We start from the raw sequence: 17771 nt of genomic DNA, 5'->3' as shown, positions 1-17771 counted from the left end.
CTCCTTGTTCTTAGGAGATATCTGAGAAGTATTCAGGATTCCTAAAAGGTTCAGTGAAAAAAAAAAAAAAAAGTCTGTGCATGTGCATGTGTAAGGACGGAAGGAAGAGTGTGCAAATGCGGGAAAATCTCAACGATTGGGAAATCTAGATAAAGGTGTTCACTGAATTATTGTTCAAACTTTTCTATAAGCTTGATTTTTTTCAAAATAAAATCCTGGGGTTAAAAAAATTCATAGAGAAGTCTTATCTCATGCGTCAAGGCATTTGCTCAAGAATAATGAAATTTTTTGGGACGTGTCTTTTCTTTTTTGGTTTTTCAATTCAGGGAAAAACAAAACTACAGAAGAATGCTATTATAATCTTTTTAAAAACCATAAAGTGCAAATAATAAAAACAGATGCACATATTAAACAATGACTATCAAATAGTGTTATGACTCTCTAAGGCTTTTTTATGACATACTAAAGCACAGAGCTGAGGATTTTATTGTTTTGTCTTAAACTATGTTCAAAAGAGAGGGCTGACCACTAACATTTCTGAGAGCCTAGCCACTCTCCTTTATAAAAACCATCTAATTTAACCATCACAACAAGTATGAATATAGCTTTTCTGATCCCAAACTGAAAAAAAAAAGAAAGTAAATAAAACTCAATGAGGTAAATCATTTATATTCAAATTCACATAGTAAATGGCTGGTTTGAACTCAAGTCTGTATAACTCTAAATCCTAGGGTCTTCCCATATAGTATACTAGATGAACAATGAAGCAACAAGATTGTTGTTTGCTTCAAGCTTTACTCTTCAAGATTTTATTAAGCTACTGTATCTACCACTACAGCTAATTTTTAATAATTACAAAAATAAATGGTTTATTTCCATTTTTCCACCAAAAAGAATAATCTTCCCAAACAGAAAGCCCATAATAAGCTTTACAAAAAATTAAGCCCCAAATTCCAGTCAAGACGGTGGTGTAGGTAAGTGCTGTGCTTGCCGCCTCCTCTCATGAACACATCAAAATAACAATGAAATTACAGAACAACCATCATTGAGAATCACCTGAAGTGTAGCTGAATAGAATTCCTATAACTAAGGACATACAGAAGTCACATCAAGACCAGTACAAGGGGTGGAAAAGGAAGGGGCTGGACCCACACTCACACGCAGCGGTTAAAAATAGGGAGGGATATCTGTGCTGCAGAGGTCACCCTGAGGAGCGAGGGGTCCCAGCCCCACACCAGACTCCACAGTCCAGGGTTCCAGTGCTGGGAAGAGAAGTCCCCATAACTCTGGCTGTGAGAACCAGCAGAGACTGTGGCTGTTTGACCCAGCGGGCAGCAGGAGTCCCAAGTGATCCTCTTAAAGGGCCCACACAAGGACTTACTTGCTGATGAGCTCACGGTCTCTGAGCTCCAGCACTGGGGCAGCAGCTCAAAAGACAACAGGGAATGTGGGGAGGAACTGAATTGTCTGGCTCCAAGACAAGGGCTGAAGGGGCAGCTTTCTCCCAGAGTGCCAGAAGAAAACATTGTTGCTTAGTTGAGCACTCCCCCGGTCCCATTGCGCAGAACTAGGCGGCCGCCATACGTAAGTCTCTATTAACCTAGCTACCACCCTTTGTTTGTCCCGCCCTGGTGATTCCCTGAGAACCTATCCCACCCGACTTGCAAGTCCACTCAAGCTGCTTCAAGTGGCTTTTCCATACAAATAGTCTGTCTTAGCTCATACTGCAGACATTCCTAAAATCTCCCAAAGGTTCACAAATCCCAAACAAGTAGCATCTGGCCTCAGTGTGCTCCGTACCTCTTGCTAAGCAGTCCCAAGCCCAGCACTAGCAGCAGAAAGCCTTAGTCCACAGCTTAGCCTTTCCCAGTCACCTCTAAGCCCAGCACATGAGGCAACCATCTCAGATCACTTTGTAGCTCATCCCAAGTGGCCTCCGGCAGGGCACAGGCAGCAGCTCACCTGGGCTTTCAAAAGAGCCCCTCTCAAGAGGCCCCAGAACCAAAACACCCAGTGGTCAGCTTCAGACTACACAAGAGCACCACCCAACCACCTCCACAAAGGACACACCCAAAGGGAAGACTGGACTGGCACCAGAGCCCCGCTAATGCAAATCCTGATCTGTAGGATCAGCCCCTGCACAACCATTCCTCCACTGTAGTCATGGCCAGTCCGTACAACCAATCAGCCTGAGGGTCAATCCCTCTCACTGACATGCAAACAGCAACCAAGCTTCAACTACAATAGGAGGGCAACGAAAACAAGTGACACACCTGGAGCACTAAGCTCAGGTGACCAGGGAGATTGTGCCACTGGGCCCCACAGGACACGTACTATGTAAGGCTACTCTATTAACACCAGAGGCATAGCAGCCCTACTTAATACACAGAAAAACACAGGGAGGCTGCCAAAATGGGGAGACAAAGAAACATGTCCCAAATGAAAGAAAAGAACAAAGCTCAGGAAAAAGAACTAAACAAAATAAAGACAAGCAATCTACCAGATGCAGAGTTCCAAACACTGGTTATAAGGATGCTCAATGTCTCAGTGAGAACTTCAACAAAGACAGGAAACATAAAATGAAGATACAAAACATAAAAAATAACCAGTCAGAATTAAAGAATACAATAACTGAAATGAAGAATACATTAGAGAATCAACAGTAGTCTAGATGAAGTAGAATACTGAGTCAGCGATTTGGAAGACAATGGAGCAGAAAACACCTAGTCAGAACAGGAAAAAAAAAATCCAAAAAAAATGATAGTATAAGGGGCCTTTGTGACAACATCAAGTGTACCAACATTTGCATCATAGGGGGACCAGAAAGTGAAGAGAGCAAGAAATTGAAAACCTATCTGAAGAAATAATGATGGAAAACTTCCCTAACCTGGCAAAGGAAATAGACATACAAGCCCAAGAAGCGTGGAAAGTCCCAAAACAAGATGAATCCAAAGAGGCCCACTCCAAGACATGTCATAATTAAAATGCCAAAAAATAAAAACATAGAATCTTAAAAGCAGCATGAGAAAAGCAGTTAGTTACCTACAAGGGAGCTCCCATAAAACTGTCAGCTGATTTCTCAACAGAAACTTTGCAGGCCAGAAGAGAGTGGCATGAAATATTCAAAGTGATGAAAAGCAAGGACCTACAACCAAGATCACTTCACTCAGAAAAGTTATCATTTAGAATCGAAGGACAGATAAAGAACTTCCCAAACAAGAAAAAGCCAACAAAGGAGTTCATCATCACCAAACCATTATTACCAGAAATGTTAAAGAGACTTCTTTAAAAAGAAGATAAAGTAAAAAGATCAAAAATATGAGTAATAAAATGGCAATAACTACATATCTATCACAATTACTTTAAATATAAATGGATTAAATGTTCCAATCAAAATCAGGGTGGCTGAATGGGTAAGAAAACAAGACCCTTACATATGCTGCCTATAAGAGACTTACCTCAGATTGAAAAGACACACACAGACTGAAAGTAAAGGGATGGAAAAAGATATTTCATGAAAATGGAAACAAAAAAACGAAAAAATCTGGAGTAGCAATACTTATAACAGACAAAACAGACTTTAAAACAAGGGCCATGACAAGAGACAAAACAAAGAAGGACCCAGTAATCCCACTTCTGGGTATTTATTTGAATAAACCTAAAATGCTACTTTAAGGGGACGTGTGCATCCATATGTCTATTGCAGCACTGTTTACACTCTCCAATATGTGAAGGCCACCTGGGTGTCTGTTGTTGGAGGAATGGATAAGGAAGATGTGATACATATATACAATGGAACATTACTCAGCCATAAAAAAGAATGAAATCTTGCCATCTGCAACAACATGGATGGACCTAGAGGGTATTATGCTTACTGGAGTAAGTCAGACAGAGAAAGACAAATATCGTACGATTTCACTTATAAATGGAATCTAGAAAACAGGACAAATAAACAAAACAGTAACAAGCCCATAGATACGAGTATTTTGATGGTTGCCGGATAGGGTGGGTGGTTGGGGGAATGGGTGAAGTGGGGGAGAGGATTAAGAGGTACAAATTGGTAGTTACAAGACAGTCATGGAGATGTACAGTATAGCATGGGGAATAGAGTAGTATTGTAATACCTATGCATGGTTTCAAATGGGTACTAGATTTATCAGGGTGATCACTTTGTAAATTATATAAATGTCTAGTCACTGTGTTGTATACCAGAAACTAATATAATATTGTATTGTCAACTATAATAGAAAAATAAAAAAATATTTTGAAACAATAATAAATAAATAAATAAATACTAGGAAGGGACATGTCATAAAAGGACACTACAAAGTCATGCAGTTCTCCATACAAAGACATTTTTAAAAAAAAGATTTTAAGAGAAAGTGGAAAGGGAAAAACACTATTAGTGAATAATAAAACTCAAATAAAGACTGTGATAAACTACCCTGCCATATCTTTTCCAAAGAATCAAACTCCTGTTTCAAGTACTACACAAAGGCGTAAACTTAGCCATTTCTGTGGTTCTTTAACTATCAAGATGGAGAATATTTCATTTAGAAGGAAGCCTCTGCCTCTGAAATATTGTCCTTTTTGTGACTTGAAAGAATACTTTGATAAGGTACCTTTTTGGGAGACGGTGGAGAGCAATGACTCAAACCTCAAAAGCCATGGTATGATAACAAGAAACGACCTTTCTTGTTATCACAACCTTTCTTGTTATAACACGAAAGAATAGATTCAATTACCTATAGGAATATGTTTTATTAGGAGCCAAAGTATTGGTTGTCCTTAGCTTGATTAAATATTAATCAATAATGTTTCAGAACATAAGGTAAAAAGTAGTCATACTCAAATATTTACACATCCTTTGCTAGAGATGAAGATAAATTTAAAATCTCCCTTTCTCACAAGGCTTTACTAAATTTTCATTTAACACTTTAAATATGTCATAATTAAAACTTTTTTCTAAGTTGTATCTGTAAATACTTTAGTGAAGTAGCTGTAATTATTTAATAGCATTAACAATTTAAGGCTGTTTTTCTAAATATGAGTACGTGTATGTATTTGTTTAAGTATTGAAAATACAATAAAAATTCATAATTATTTTTTAAAATAAAGAGAAATTAAACCCCAAACTTTTAAAGTTAATTATTATACATCAAAATTCTACAATAGATTATGTATGATTTTTGTGTATTTAAAAAGACACAGATAAGAAGTGATCACTAGGAGTAGGAATGGGTTAAAAAAGAATGAAAGCAGTATTTCTTTTTCTTTTGTTTAAAGATAGGATTAAGGGGTGCTGTTTAAAAATAAGGTTATGGGTAATCATACTGCAATATATAAATGCATCAAAGGCTGTACACCTTAAACATACACAATGTTATAAATAAGTAATGAAATTAAGGTGAGGGGGTGCTGTTAGGAAGATACGAAAGGTACATTTTATCTGGATTTCAGAAGCTACCTGACAGTTTTGATCATGTTTTGTAGAATTTATCCGATCTACTCTATAAGGCAAGACCCTATTCTTCCAATGCCCATCTATGTTTGTTTCTGTCAGTCATACTCTGCCCTACGCCTTTCATTCCTACACCAAGTGGAAAACTATCTTACGAAACCTGAAATCTCTACAAATTCAAGATTCTAAGAATTTAGTTTGAAAATACTGAGTGAAACTGATTCCTTTTACTTATAGGAATAAAAACTGCCAGTTTTATGGGCAGCCACTGAAAACACATGAGGAGAGATAAGCAGAAACAGCATTATTAAAAGTGTAAAAATGATCCTAAATAATGCATTTGTTACACACTTTCTTAATATAAACATTCCTCTCATTCTCAAGAACTATAACAAAAGAAAAAGGCATAAAAAGGAGAAGTGCTTTGTCTGAATTACTCAAGGTGAAATATTTTTGATAGATGCAGTATGAATATAAAAAGCCAAAAAACCTCAAAGATTTGGGAAACTCAGTCAGAAGATTAGAAATATAACTTTTTTTCATTCAATTAATAGTCATTGAATATCTAGCACTACACATGGCATATTTGTTGTTGTAATATACACAAACAGCATTATTGTTGTAATTATTATTAAAAAAATGGATAAATAAGAAAAACTTTCTGCAGATTTCTGGGTGATTTTACCTGACTTACTTCCCCACCCCCCCACCCCAAATACAGGTCTTACATTATTAAAGTTTTATAGTTTATTTTTGAAAAGAAAAGATATTTCTGAAACAAAATTCCATCAGAATAAAATATCCTAAGAAATACTTTTAATTATCAAATACGAATATCTATATTTTAAGCACAAATTTATTTTTATTTTCAGGAAATGCTACTTGAAAATATACATACATATATATATATATATATATATATATATATAAAACTAAATTACTTTTAGACATCAAATTAAACTAACAAAGAGAACTATAGCATTTCCTCCATAAAATAGATGTCTTAAGATTGTTTCTATATTCTTCTTTGCCAGAGAAGTTTTAGGCAAACTTTTATAAAAAATAAGAAAGTCAATATAAATTATAAACAGATAGCTGATTAAATAGGCCCCATTCCTTTAAAAAAAAAAAGTTCTTTTTATCTAAGGTAGTAAATACAATTTTATTTCCCTTTGCCTGAAAGACTGAAAATATACATAAAATGCTTAGCAGTGTATGTAAAATGCTCAGTGTCTGATCCATCAGGGATACTCCATAAATTAGTTCTTTTTGCCTTCCAATAAACAATGTCAAGATTCATTCTCATAATGGTTCCCATTCACCATGTTATATTACTAGGATAACATTTTACTCCTTCTAAGGTCTATTGCTATATATATAAAACGATTCTTGAACTTGATATCATCTTATTATTTTTCTTTGAATCAAATTGCTTCCTGTTGTTTTCACTGACATTTCCCATGGCCTATCATTATAGGAGTAAATGCAACATTTGACTTTAATGAGTATTTCTCTGCTGGTATTCCATCTTCTCTACATTTCCAGCCAAGTCTTGCTGAGATACACTGCTCACAGATTTAGTGGTAGCAGGGAACTAAAATAATGGTGTTTCAAAAGTAACCTACATAATGGCGCCCCTGACCCATCAATTGATGATATATATGTCTATTGTGCAACAAATACTAATGAAACTTTGCCCAGAAATAAATCTCATGTCATACAGTTTGAGACAGAAAAGGAGATTATTTATTCTAAGATGCTTAACTATGTTTTTATGGAAAGAATTTTAAATCATAAAGACAAGATATTGCACTACTGATTCTCTCTTATTGTTCCTTTTTTGTTTCCACCACTGATCATAAAAGACTACATATGTACTATACTAGACTACCATCACACGTGATACCTCTTTTCTGGGATAAAGTTTTATGACTTATTAAATGAATGTAACCTCTCATTCCACAAAAGTTATTACAATCTACTTACTCCATGTATTCAAGATTTAAAATAAATGTGCCTTGAGATTACAAAAAGCTTAAGAGGGTAAAGTAGATACTGTCCTAACAGCACATTTTCCGAATTCCTTTTTCCTTATATACTTACATAAGAACAGAAAATTGTACCAGCAACTATCGACAAATTAAAAATAAAACTCAATCTGAAAACGCTTTTAATAATATAGCACAGGTAGAAATAAGGTAATTTTATGAAATAAATTACTCATTTGTATTACATAAACGTCACAGATGATTTGTTTGAAATGTTTTTCAACAAAATTCTAGTTACGTTTAAAAGAAAGATAATTTTCTCAAACCAAACAAAGTAACACTTCATTTGTCCTCCATCTTCCGAGAAGAAGCTACTCCACAGGGGTGAAGTTTCCAAATGATAGTTTATCCACTGCAATGCCCAAACTCATTTCACGGAAACCATTTTGGACAGAAACGCTGTTAACTGTGTCCTGTGCCTCCCTACCAGTCAGCAGAGGCAGTACTCAGTCTAGTGAACCTAATTTAAGCTAAGGTCTATCACTGTGTATATGCTTTAGGTTACTGTAGGATCTTTCAGACAGCAATAACCACGGGGGCCTTCACAAACGGAAAGCAATTTACTCCTTATTCTAAATGGCCCCATGATGACAAGTTTTTATGGTATCTGTATTTTCAGTTTTCCTGTTCCTTATTCAAAACTCTCATCCATCACTGTTTCTAGAGTGTTCTTTACCCAATCTTCTAAATCACTGCTTCTAAGATGTGGTTGGTCAACCAGGTAACCATACAGATAACAAGTGATCAAGAGTAGCAATAAACTAATCGGGGTAAAAGTCTCCATTTAAAAAGGTACATTAGCCTCGGTGTGATTTTAAGTTTACCCAGTCAGAAAATATTTCCAATTATTTCTTAGTTCTTGATTATATCAGAAGTTGTTTTTTCTGGGAAAGTGATGGACAAATAAATTATTACTCTACAGCAATTATTCTCTTCATACCTTCTTGTCCAATACTGCTATCATTTTTTAAAATGTCACTATTAGTAAGCAAAATCCATAATACAGTCAGACTTACCTGAGGCACGCCTCGTGAATCGGTTTATTACTGGAGCTGAAAAAAAAAAGGCAGAATAATATTATATAAAAATCTAATTTATCCAAAGTCCTGAAAAAAAACAAGTTAAGTGAGCCCATAAATTAAATGAGAAATATGAGTGAATTATCAAGAGGAAATATCACAAATACATGAAAATTAAATGTTTAAATTTGTTAGTAGTCAAATAAATTAAAATAAATTATTTCACCTTTGGGAGGGATCAGTTAGCCCCCCCAAAAAAGATGTTAAATAAAAATCCCTACTTACAGACAGCTGAACCTATTTAACTAGGGACAGTGTAATTCTATATAATATTTTTGTAAACAATTTGGCAATTACATCTAGTGCCATAAAAGGCTTGCCCTTTAACAGAATAATTCTCCTTTTGGAGATTTATCCTAAACAAATACCACTAGAGAAAGAAAACGCAATACATGTATACATCTATTCAGCAGCATCAGTTTTACAATGAAAAATTAGGAAATAAAACTAAAAATGCTCATATACTTTGAAATTATTATTAGCTGAAGGATGATACATCCTTGATATTCTCAGATTTAAGATCTGTGGTTTTGTCAATTTTTGTGTAACCCAAAGGTTGATGACACGCAAATCTGTATACTGACGGCCGCAATTCCAGGCTGGTGGGCGGGAGTTCACCACACAGCTGGTAAGCCGACCATGGGCCCACTACCCGGATTCAGCTCAGCTCTGCTGTTGCTTCTTGGTTTTGCTTACAGTTACCTCAAGAAGTGAGGTTTTTAAAAACTTTATTTCTTGAGAGAAGCAGGTGAGTTTGTGGTTCATATTATTTACAGAAAGGACATCACGTACTACACAATATATTTTAGGGGCAGAATGTCATGGGCATGTATAATACTTTTTAATACTTCAATATTTTTAGAACAGTAATTATAAAAATTATTTACACTATGGAAATAGCTCAAGTAAAAAAAAGACAAATTTTTCATAAGCACTCTGGTACTGCATGAAAAATATGGAGGCATAGGAACACATACTAGAAGAAAACAGTCTCAGATATTTTCGCTGAGGCCTCGCAACGACACTATTACGTATCAGCATCACCACATTACTGTAGAACATTAAGGCTCAGAGATATTAATTCACTCTAGATCACACAATCACCCTCTGGCAGAGCTGGAGAATTTGAACCTAGGCATATCTAGCACCAAAATGCTGCCTTATAAAGAACAGAAAGCAAAAATATTGATTCCTGAAATCACACAATAGGCAAATATTTTCCTCCATATTGATTTCCATTGTTCTTAAAGATCAACTTTGTAAAATAATTCACAAATCCAATTATTAAAATACTATAATTTATAGCAAAATTATATCCTCCAGATTAATCAAGAGGGATAAAATTCTCCTAATTTATATGCCAAATTATACACCAAAATAATTTAGCAATATATTTGTAGTCACAAATTATTTATGTGAAAATCTTTCATCTGGTAAATTGTGTGGTATGTATATTTACCACATAAAAGAAAAGCTTCCATTAGTTTTCTTGGATACTTTCAAACTTGTTTTTCAATCTCCTAAAGGTATCAATAGTCTAAAGAAATTTAGCCTCCCCAGAAAACTACAAGGACAGGGAACAGCGAGATGCCAAAAGCTTCAATCACAGGAATGCAGGAGATAGTGCAGGCTGGTAACGGCAAGATGAAGGCAAAATACACAACTCAGCCTTGGAAAAAAGCCTGAGCAGACATTCTCCTCCCACCTCTCTAGACACCGACATGACACTATGAGCCTCTGATCCAAAATGTTGGAATGTCTTTGTTCTCTTGGGGTCCCTTAGCTTTCTGGGTCTTTTTTAAATGTTTAAAGGCAGAGATTTTTCAAACCCAAATGGCATCGCCATCTAGGAGGTATATTCTAAATTTGTGCGACAATTTTTTCAATTTTCACAATAATTCAGATTTCCTTGGCGCTTGACAGACAACATACAGGACAACAGTCCTGTACAGTCCTGTACAACAAAAAAATGTCCTGAATCCCACAATTTTTGTCCTGCACTACTTTCAAATAGCCCACTGGACATTCATGTTGGCAAAACAGTCAGTTAATAACCATCTGAGCCTGGATGCTAACAGTGTTTTATATAACATGATTTGTTTATGCAGGTTTAATATACATCAAATTTTCCACAACACAACTTCTACATAAATCAAAGAAATTTTGTAGGGACTTTTTGTATTTTATTTTATCTGGAATTTTACTAATAGATGTTCATCATTTCAAAAACTCATGTCACTGTGCCAGTGCCACTTGGGGTATTTCAGCTGCCAGTCCATGACACTCAATCAGACGACATCTGCAGCTTAGTGATTTCACATGGAAGAGGGAGACTACGTTATGTCTTCCTGTGTACATACTGATGCACATACCTACCGCTGTCTTTATCACTTTCCTTTATTTTTCTTTTATATTTTTTGCTAAAAACTACATCAATTTTTAAATTGTGGGTAGATAGGTTCTATGACTATGATTTCCATTTCCTAACAGTAAGTGGGCACAGGAGCAGGCAGTTAAGAAGACGAGGGCACCAGGCAAGTGGTATGCAGCAGCCAAGGAAATACCGGGCTTTGACAACCCTTACCAAAAATCCAACCCCTCATGTCCATATCCTTCCATACCCACTTGCAGGGATGAAACACACGTTTCCTACGAAATTCTGGCAAGGAAACAGTAACCATCACCGTTTTCTAGATTTTTTTAGTCTACCTACCAAAATGGGGAAGAAGGTTGAGATTCAGGGTGGAAGCCCCGTTGGAAATCAAAACAATGCACATCTGGGCATATATGCTTGGTGTTTTCTCAGGAACCTGAGTACATTGGAAGGGAGCAGCAGGAAGATGAAGAAGGGCATGGCCACCATTCTCCACTGGGGATGAGACTGGGACTCAAGGCAGGGCACCCACTGGAATCAGAAGGCTTAGGTTCCACGACTGGCCCCGTTGTCGTCTGAGAAACCTTGGATGAAGCATGTAACTCTGACTTAAATTCTCAACTTATAAAGTATGAAAAGCAAGACCTGCCCTCCTTTCAGAGGGGTTTTGCCAAGAAAAAAAATAAACATCTTTGAGAGTGCCTCTAAACTATAAATTCCTATTCAAATGTATGAGATTGATGTTTATTTATTGTGAGCTAACGTTAATATTACCATTTTTTAAACACACAAAATGAACACCAATATAAATTCACAAAAAAAGTTAACAGATGATGTTTTTAAATGTGACAAGTCAAATTAAGTTCTCTTAGACTCTTGGTTTCCACCTTTAGATTTTCCTGTTCTGTGAATATTCTGTATTTACACACACACACACACACACACACACACACACACACACAAAGGAAAGAAAACTAACACTAGAAACTAGGAAAGTATAGAAAAAAAATAAGAAATGTATTATCTGTCTGAAGAAACATGAAATACAATTTAAGACTATACTAAACATTTTAAAGAGATAATACCTAAGATCTTAGTGACTCTTCAAGGAAAAATACAGAAATATTTATATAGCTTTGACTTTCTCCAAAATGCCATTCCAGGGGCCTCCTGAGAGTCCTGTGTTCCTGTGAAGACCTTCACGCTTGTCTAACCACAGACCCCCTCAGTTCCCAAACCCTATTCCACTAGACTGGTCTTAATTCCTCTGCTCCCGGGAGACCCGGATGTACAACTGATCCGAGCCTCCTTTAATCCTGGAGTATCCCTACGGGCAAAACCCTCCAGCACTTCACGTACACTGATGAGCCTCCCACACCTGACTCCACTGGTGCCAGCAGGACGTGCTTATCTCCCCACTTCCTTCTGCCCAGAGCCTAAGCAGTGCCTGGCGGACAAGAAGACACCGTCCAAGTAAACACCTGAGGCCGGATCGATAAACTTCTGAGAAGAGAACAGAGAGAGCCCTTGTCCCACTGATGTCACTGCTTTATTGATTGCAACTGCTGAGCACTGGAGACCCAGCGGAGTCTTGCCCTGAACAGCTCGGCCAACGTGAAACGCATTTTCAAGTTCCATGACTGCGAGGGCTTACACAATGCGAGGAGCTACCTAACTGAAACATTTAGGTAAAAGAGACATTCCACAGAAGACTAAAAACCTTAAGAAATTCTCTGAGGACAAAAGCATGAGCCAGTGAGGTACAGTCGGCAAGAAGAAAAGCCAGAGTGCCAGTGGTGCATACAGGCTGCATCTCTGAGCAAATACTGGGAGTGAAGTTCCCAAGAAGGAAGTAGGAGCCCCGAGTTGTGATCCATGGTGTACACACACACACACACACTCTTACACCATCTGTACTGAAGCCACGTTAGTTCAATGGACCTGCTGCAGAAAAGTGACCGTGAAGTGAGATGTACACAGTGATCTTGGAGTCAGTGGAATAACGACCGTCCCTAATTCTATTAGTCGGCTTTTCCAGCAATAAACACTTTTTGAATCTGTTAACTGTCTAAATAAAAGATACTAGGAGTTATGTAAACTGAAACCATGTTAGCTAATTACTTTTGACAGAGTAAATACGCAGCTCAGAATAAATTAATGTCTCTTAATGCCCACGCTTCAAAAATTAAAAATGAAATAGGGCTCACCCTTGAACGAAGGAAGAATTAACCTTCAAAAAAGATCAATAGCAGAAAAGCAAATGACAATAAACTGGAAATATTTTGCTAATTAACCTAACAGACATGATTTCCAAACTGTTTCATACGTGATTAATTCCTGACATTGAAAATGACCACTTATTTTCTATACTTTTGTTAAAAGACGATAAGCTTTGACGACTTTAATAAGTACCACTCAGAGATACTCAGCGGCTGATGCTGCGAGCCTCTGAGCTGGTTTCCAGGTAGACGAGGCCTCTGGGGGAGGGCTGAGGTAGGAGCAGAAACGTGAGCTGGAGGGTGCCCTCCAAAGCTTCCCAATCAGAGTCCTCAGGAGGCAGATTAGGAGCTATTGTGTCCTCAAAGCACTTCTTATCAGACATAATGGGAACTGCTTAGAGTCAGGCATTTGGGGGACCAATTTTCTTCTTCCTTTTTTATTATACAGCATGTGATCAGGTGTCCAACCCACCTAGACATATGAAGCATGGCTGGAGGTAGGGCAGATTGAGATGAAATACAAACGCTAGCTTTTAGAAAGTGCCAACTTTAAGGACCACTGAAAAGATGCATTTTCGTTCTTTCTATTCATAAACCAAACTCCTCAAAATATCACTGATATTTTAAAATACCATGGTAACAAAATATAACAATTACACTAGGAAAAAAACCACTCCTACTTACTTTTGCTTATGAATGAACTTGACTCTCGACTTTTTAATTCATGAGAACTTAAACAAAAATACCCTTCAGTTTCAGCTAGAAGAGTCCTAAGGTAGCTAAGCTTTTAAAACCACAGGGTTCATGCAATAACAATGCCGAGAGACAGGATCCTAAATACTTTTAGGATTTTACAATGCAACCTCAGAAGAGTAGCAGGATATAGGAAAGCTGTTGTCAAGACTCCATAAATTCAGTATCTGCTTCTGCATATGCTAACACTGCCTCTTCTAAACCTCTGTGGTTAAGTATGTGCAAAGGGCGCATTTATGGAGACTAATATTCTGTTTCTAAGAGTGAACAACACAGTAAATTACTGAGAATACCAGGAAAGCCAAAAGCTTAAAAGTTCAAATTGTCACACATCCATAGTCACAACAAAACAGATCCACAATAGGGTTAAGAAAAATATAAGGGCTTTGAAATGAAGAACAAGTGAGAAAACAATCAAGGGACGTGTTTTAGGTTGCCTAATCATAAAAGTAGTGTTACAGAAAATCCTCCTTTGGTTAAATACTCCCGCATATCTTCAAAGAATGAAGATGTTCCTGCCATTCCAGTCTCAGGTGAAATGTCTCCTCCTGGCATAGCCTTTCTCTGAACACAGAAAGAAGCCCCCTCCAATTCCTCTCAATCTCAGCATCCTGTCTCATTTTCCTCAGAGTGAGCAGTGCCTACCAAAAACTATCTAGTGTGTTATGTCTATTGTGTTTCTCCCAAGCTAGACGACAAGCTCCGTGAGAGCAGGGCCCTTCCTTGTCTACCTAACTTTATCCCCATGACCTAAAACACTGCTTGATATAAATTAGGTTTAACAAATGCTGATTAAACAGTGCTAATGAAAAATTAACATGGGAGACACTCCCTCACACCTAAAGATTACTTGGACAAATGTGATATTTATACTAGTATAAAATTTGTGAAAACTGTAAAATAAAATACAGTATTATGAAAACATAAAACAGTAGAGCTTGACTACCCTTTCACTTTTTGTACAAATAGCAAAAAACAATCCCATTTATGCCCAATAATCATGAAAATTTAACTCAGATGTTGTGTCCAACAAAAATAATGAAAAATCTCACAAAATAATCAGTGCAGAAAGCAACGGCATTTTTCAATTAAAATGTAGAAAAGAGGATTTAAGAGTATGCATGTTTCCAATTTTTAAAAAATCAAGGTGAAACTGACATACAATGAAATGCACAATTCAGTGAATTTTGATAAATGTATACACCTATGTAACCAAGACTCCAATTAGAATATAAAACATTTCCTATTCCAGGTGCTAGGTAAGCGGCATGTGTTCTAGGGTCTTAGGCATGTGTGCTGAGTATAGCCATCCCCCGCCCCAACCAATATTACAGCGAGAAAGCAATCAAGTAAACAAAATAAAGACAGATGCCATTAATGTATTTTTTTAAAAAAAAAGAATATAAAACATTTCCAACACCTCGAAAGGTTCCATGAGCCCCCTTACACTCAATTCCTACTATCCCACAGGAAACTACTCTTAGGATTTCTACCACCATAGTTTAGTTTTGTCTGTCTTTGAATTTCATACAAATGTGAGATTCATTCTTGCTATTGGGAGGATCAATAATTTGTTCTTTTTTTATTGCTGAGCAGTAGTCCATTGTATGAATAAACCACAATTTGTTTACCCATTCTCCTGCTGATAAACATTTGGGTTGTTTCCAGTTTGGACTACTTTGAATATAGCTTCTATAAATATTTGTATACAGGTCTTTATGTGAATACATGCATTTCTCTTGAATAAATGGCTAGAGTAAGATTGCTGGGTCATAGGTAGATGAATGTTTATAGAAACTCAGAGTTCTCCTTAAGTGTTTGGACCATTTCATACTCCCATAAGCAATGCACAAGAGTTCCAGTTGCTCCACATCTTTGCCAACATAAGGTACATCTTCTTATTTCAGCCATTCTTGTATGTGTTTAATGGCATCTCATTGTGGTTTTAATTTTTGTTTCCTTGATAACTGAAATTCCTGAGCACCATCTCATGGGCTTACTGGCCATTCTTATGTCTCATACTATACACAAAAATAAATTATAACTAGACTAAAACTTGAGTCTGAAACTCAAGACTTTAATTTTTACAATAAAGAGACTATCTTTTTAATTTTGGGTAGAGATGGATTCTTTAAACAGGCATAAATGTAAAGGAAACAAAAAGCATAAATGTAAAGGAAAGGATTAATGTTAGGCTACATTAAAATTAAGAAATTCTGTTCAATCAAAGTGACCATAAACAAAAGGAAAAGACAAGCTCAAGACTGGGAGAAGATTTTTTTCTAATACGTATTACCAACAAAGGATTAGTAACCAGAACATTTAAAAAGGAAGAAAGAAAGGGAGGGAGGGAGGGAAGAAGGGGAAAAGGAAGGGGGAAGGGAAGGGGAAAGGAAAATAAACCCTCTTAAAAATCAGTAAGAAAAACACAACCAGCCAGATAGGAAAAATAGCAACAAAAAGAATATTTTTCACAGAAGATAAACTACAAATACGGCCAATGAATACAAAAAGACACTAAGCATCACCAATAATCAGTGAAGAGCAAATTCAATTCACAGTGAGATTCCATCTAACATCCATCCTATTGGCAAAGCTTGTTAAAATCTGACAATATCAAACGTCAGCTTGAATATGAAGAACCAGGAACTCTTACACTGTTGCCAAAAATGTAAAGCGGGGTGACAGCTTTGCAAAGCAAATATGGTGGTACAAGGTGCAGTTAAAGCCATGCCTCCCCGACAACCAGCCTTTCCACGCTTAGGCATACACCCTAGAGCAGCAGTCCTCAAACTTTTTGGTCTCCAAACATCTTTATACTCTTAAAATTATTTACTTATATGGTTTATAGCCATCGACATTTATTGTATTAGAAATTAAAATCGGTAAATTAAAAAATATCATTTTATTTAAAACAACCAACAAAACAATTACATCGTTATCATAAATATTTTTATTTAAAAACTATGTTTTCCAAAACAAGCAAAATTTCATTAAAAGAATGACTTTTTTTTTTTTTTTTTTCAAATCTGGTAGAAGACAATTGGGTTCTCATATTTGTTTCTGCATTCAGACTGTTGCAATCATGTACCCTCTAGGAAATTCCACTGTTTACTTATGTGAGAATGAGGGGGAAACCCAACAAAGAACGTTATTATTATTGCTATTGTTATTGTTTTATTTTTCACCTCATGGACTCCTTAAAAAGGTCTAGGAGTAAGAGGAGAGTGGGCCTCCAGGGGTCCCCAGATCACACTTTGAAAATCACCTTAAAAATTGTAGTACATTTGAATAAAACAAACACACAGACACACAGACACACACACACACACACACACACACACATACACTAAGTTTACTACAGCACTGTAATAACAAATTGGAAACCAAAACATTTATCAAAGAACAGACAGTGTCTATTTATACAAGGGTACACTACAAAGCAGTTTAAAACAAATGAAATAGAGCTACAGTAATCAATGTAACATCATCTCAAACTGTTCTCAGAAACAAGTTGAAAGATGATAATTTACATAATGAAACTTTTATAAGTGGCACAATCTATACAAACTTTGAAAATATGCAAAATAGCACTATTTCTAATCTATGGATAAATGCCTACGTAGTAATAGTACAAAAACAAGCATAGGAAATACAAACAACAAATTTATCATAATGGCAGTTACCTACGGAGAATGGGTAAGAGAGGGATAGACAAGAGGACCCCCCACTGCACATGTGATATTTTCTTAAAAGAAAAAGAACTCAAGGGTTAAAACGTGTTAGGAGCATGGGGATAGCTTATGTGAGTGTTCTTTATATAGTCTCTGTTCCTTT

At 36.3% G+C, this 17771-nt stretch overlaps 1 protein-coding gene across 1 annotated transcript in view; it reads right to left on the bottom strand.

Moving 5' to 3' along the window:
* The window catches only part of PRKAR2B (protein kinase cAMP-dependent type II regulatory subunit beta), a 91462-nt gene that overhangs the window by 59753 nt on the left and 13938 nt on the right, over positions 1 to 17771 (bottom strand). Inside the window, exon 2 of the mRNA XM_081079897.1 lies at positions 8526 to 8561. Coding sequence (XP_080936023.1) covers positions 8526 to 8561 — 36 coding nt within the window. The remainder of the gene's footprint in view (positions 1 to 8525; positions 8562 to 17771) is intronic.

The sequence above is a fragment of the Rhinolophus hipposideros genome, assembly GCF_964194185.1.
Source record: "Rhinolophus hipposideros genome assembly, chromosome: 18".
NCBI lineage: Eukaryota > Metazoa > Chordata > Mammalia > Chiroptera > Rhinolophidae > Rhinolophus > Rhinolophus hipposideros.
Note: the sequence above shows the minus strand (reverse complement) of the source record. Positions and strands in the feature narration are given on the sequence as shown.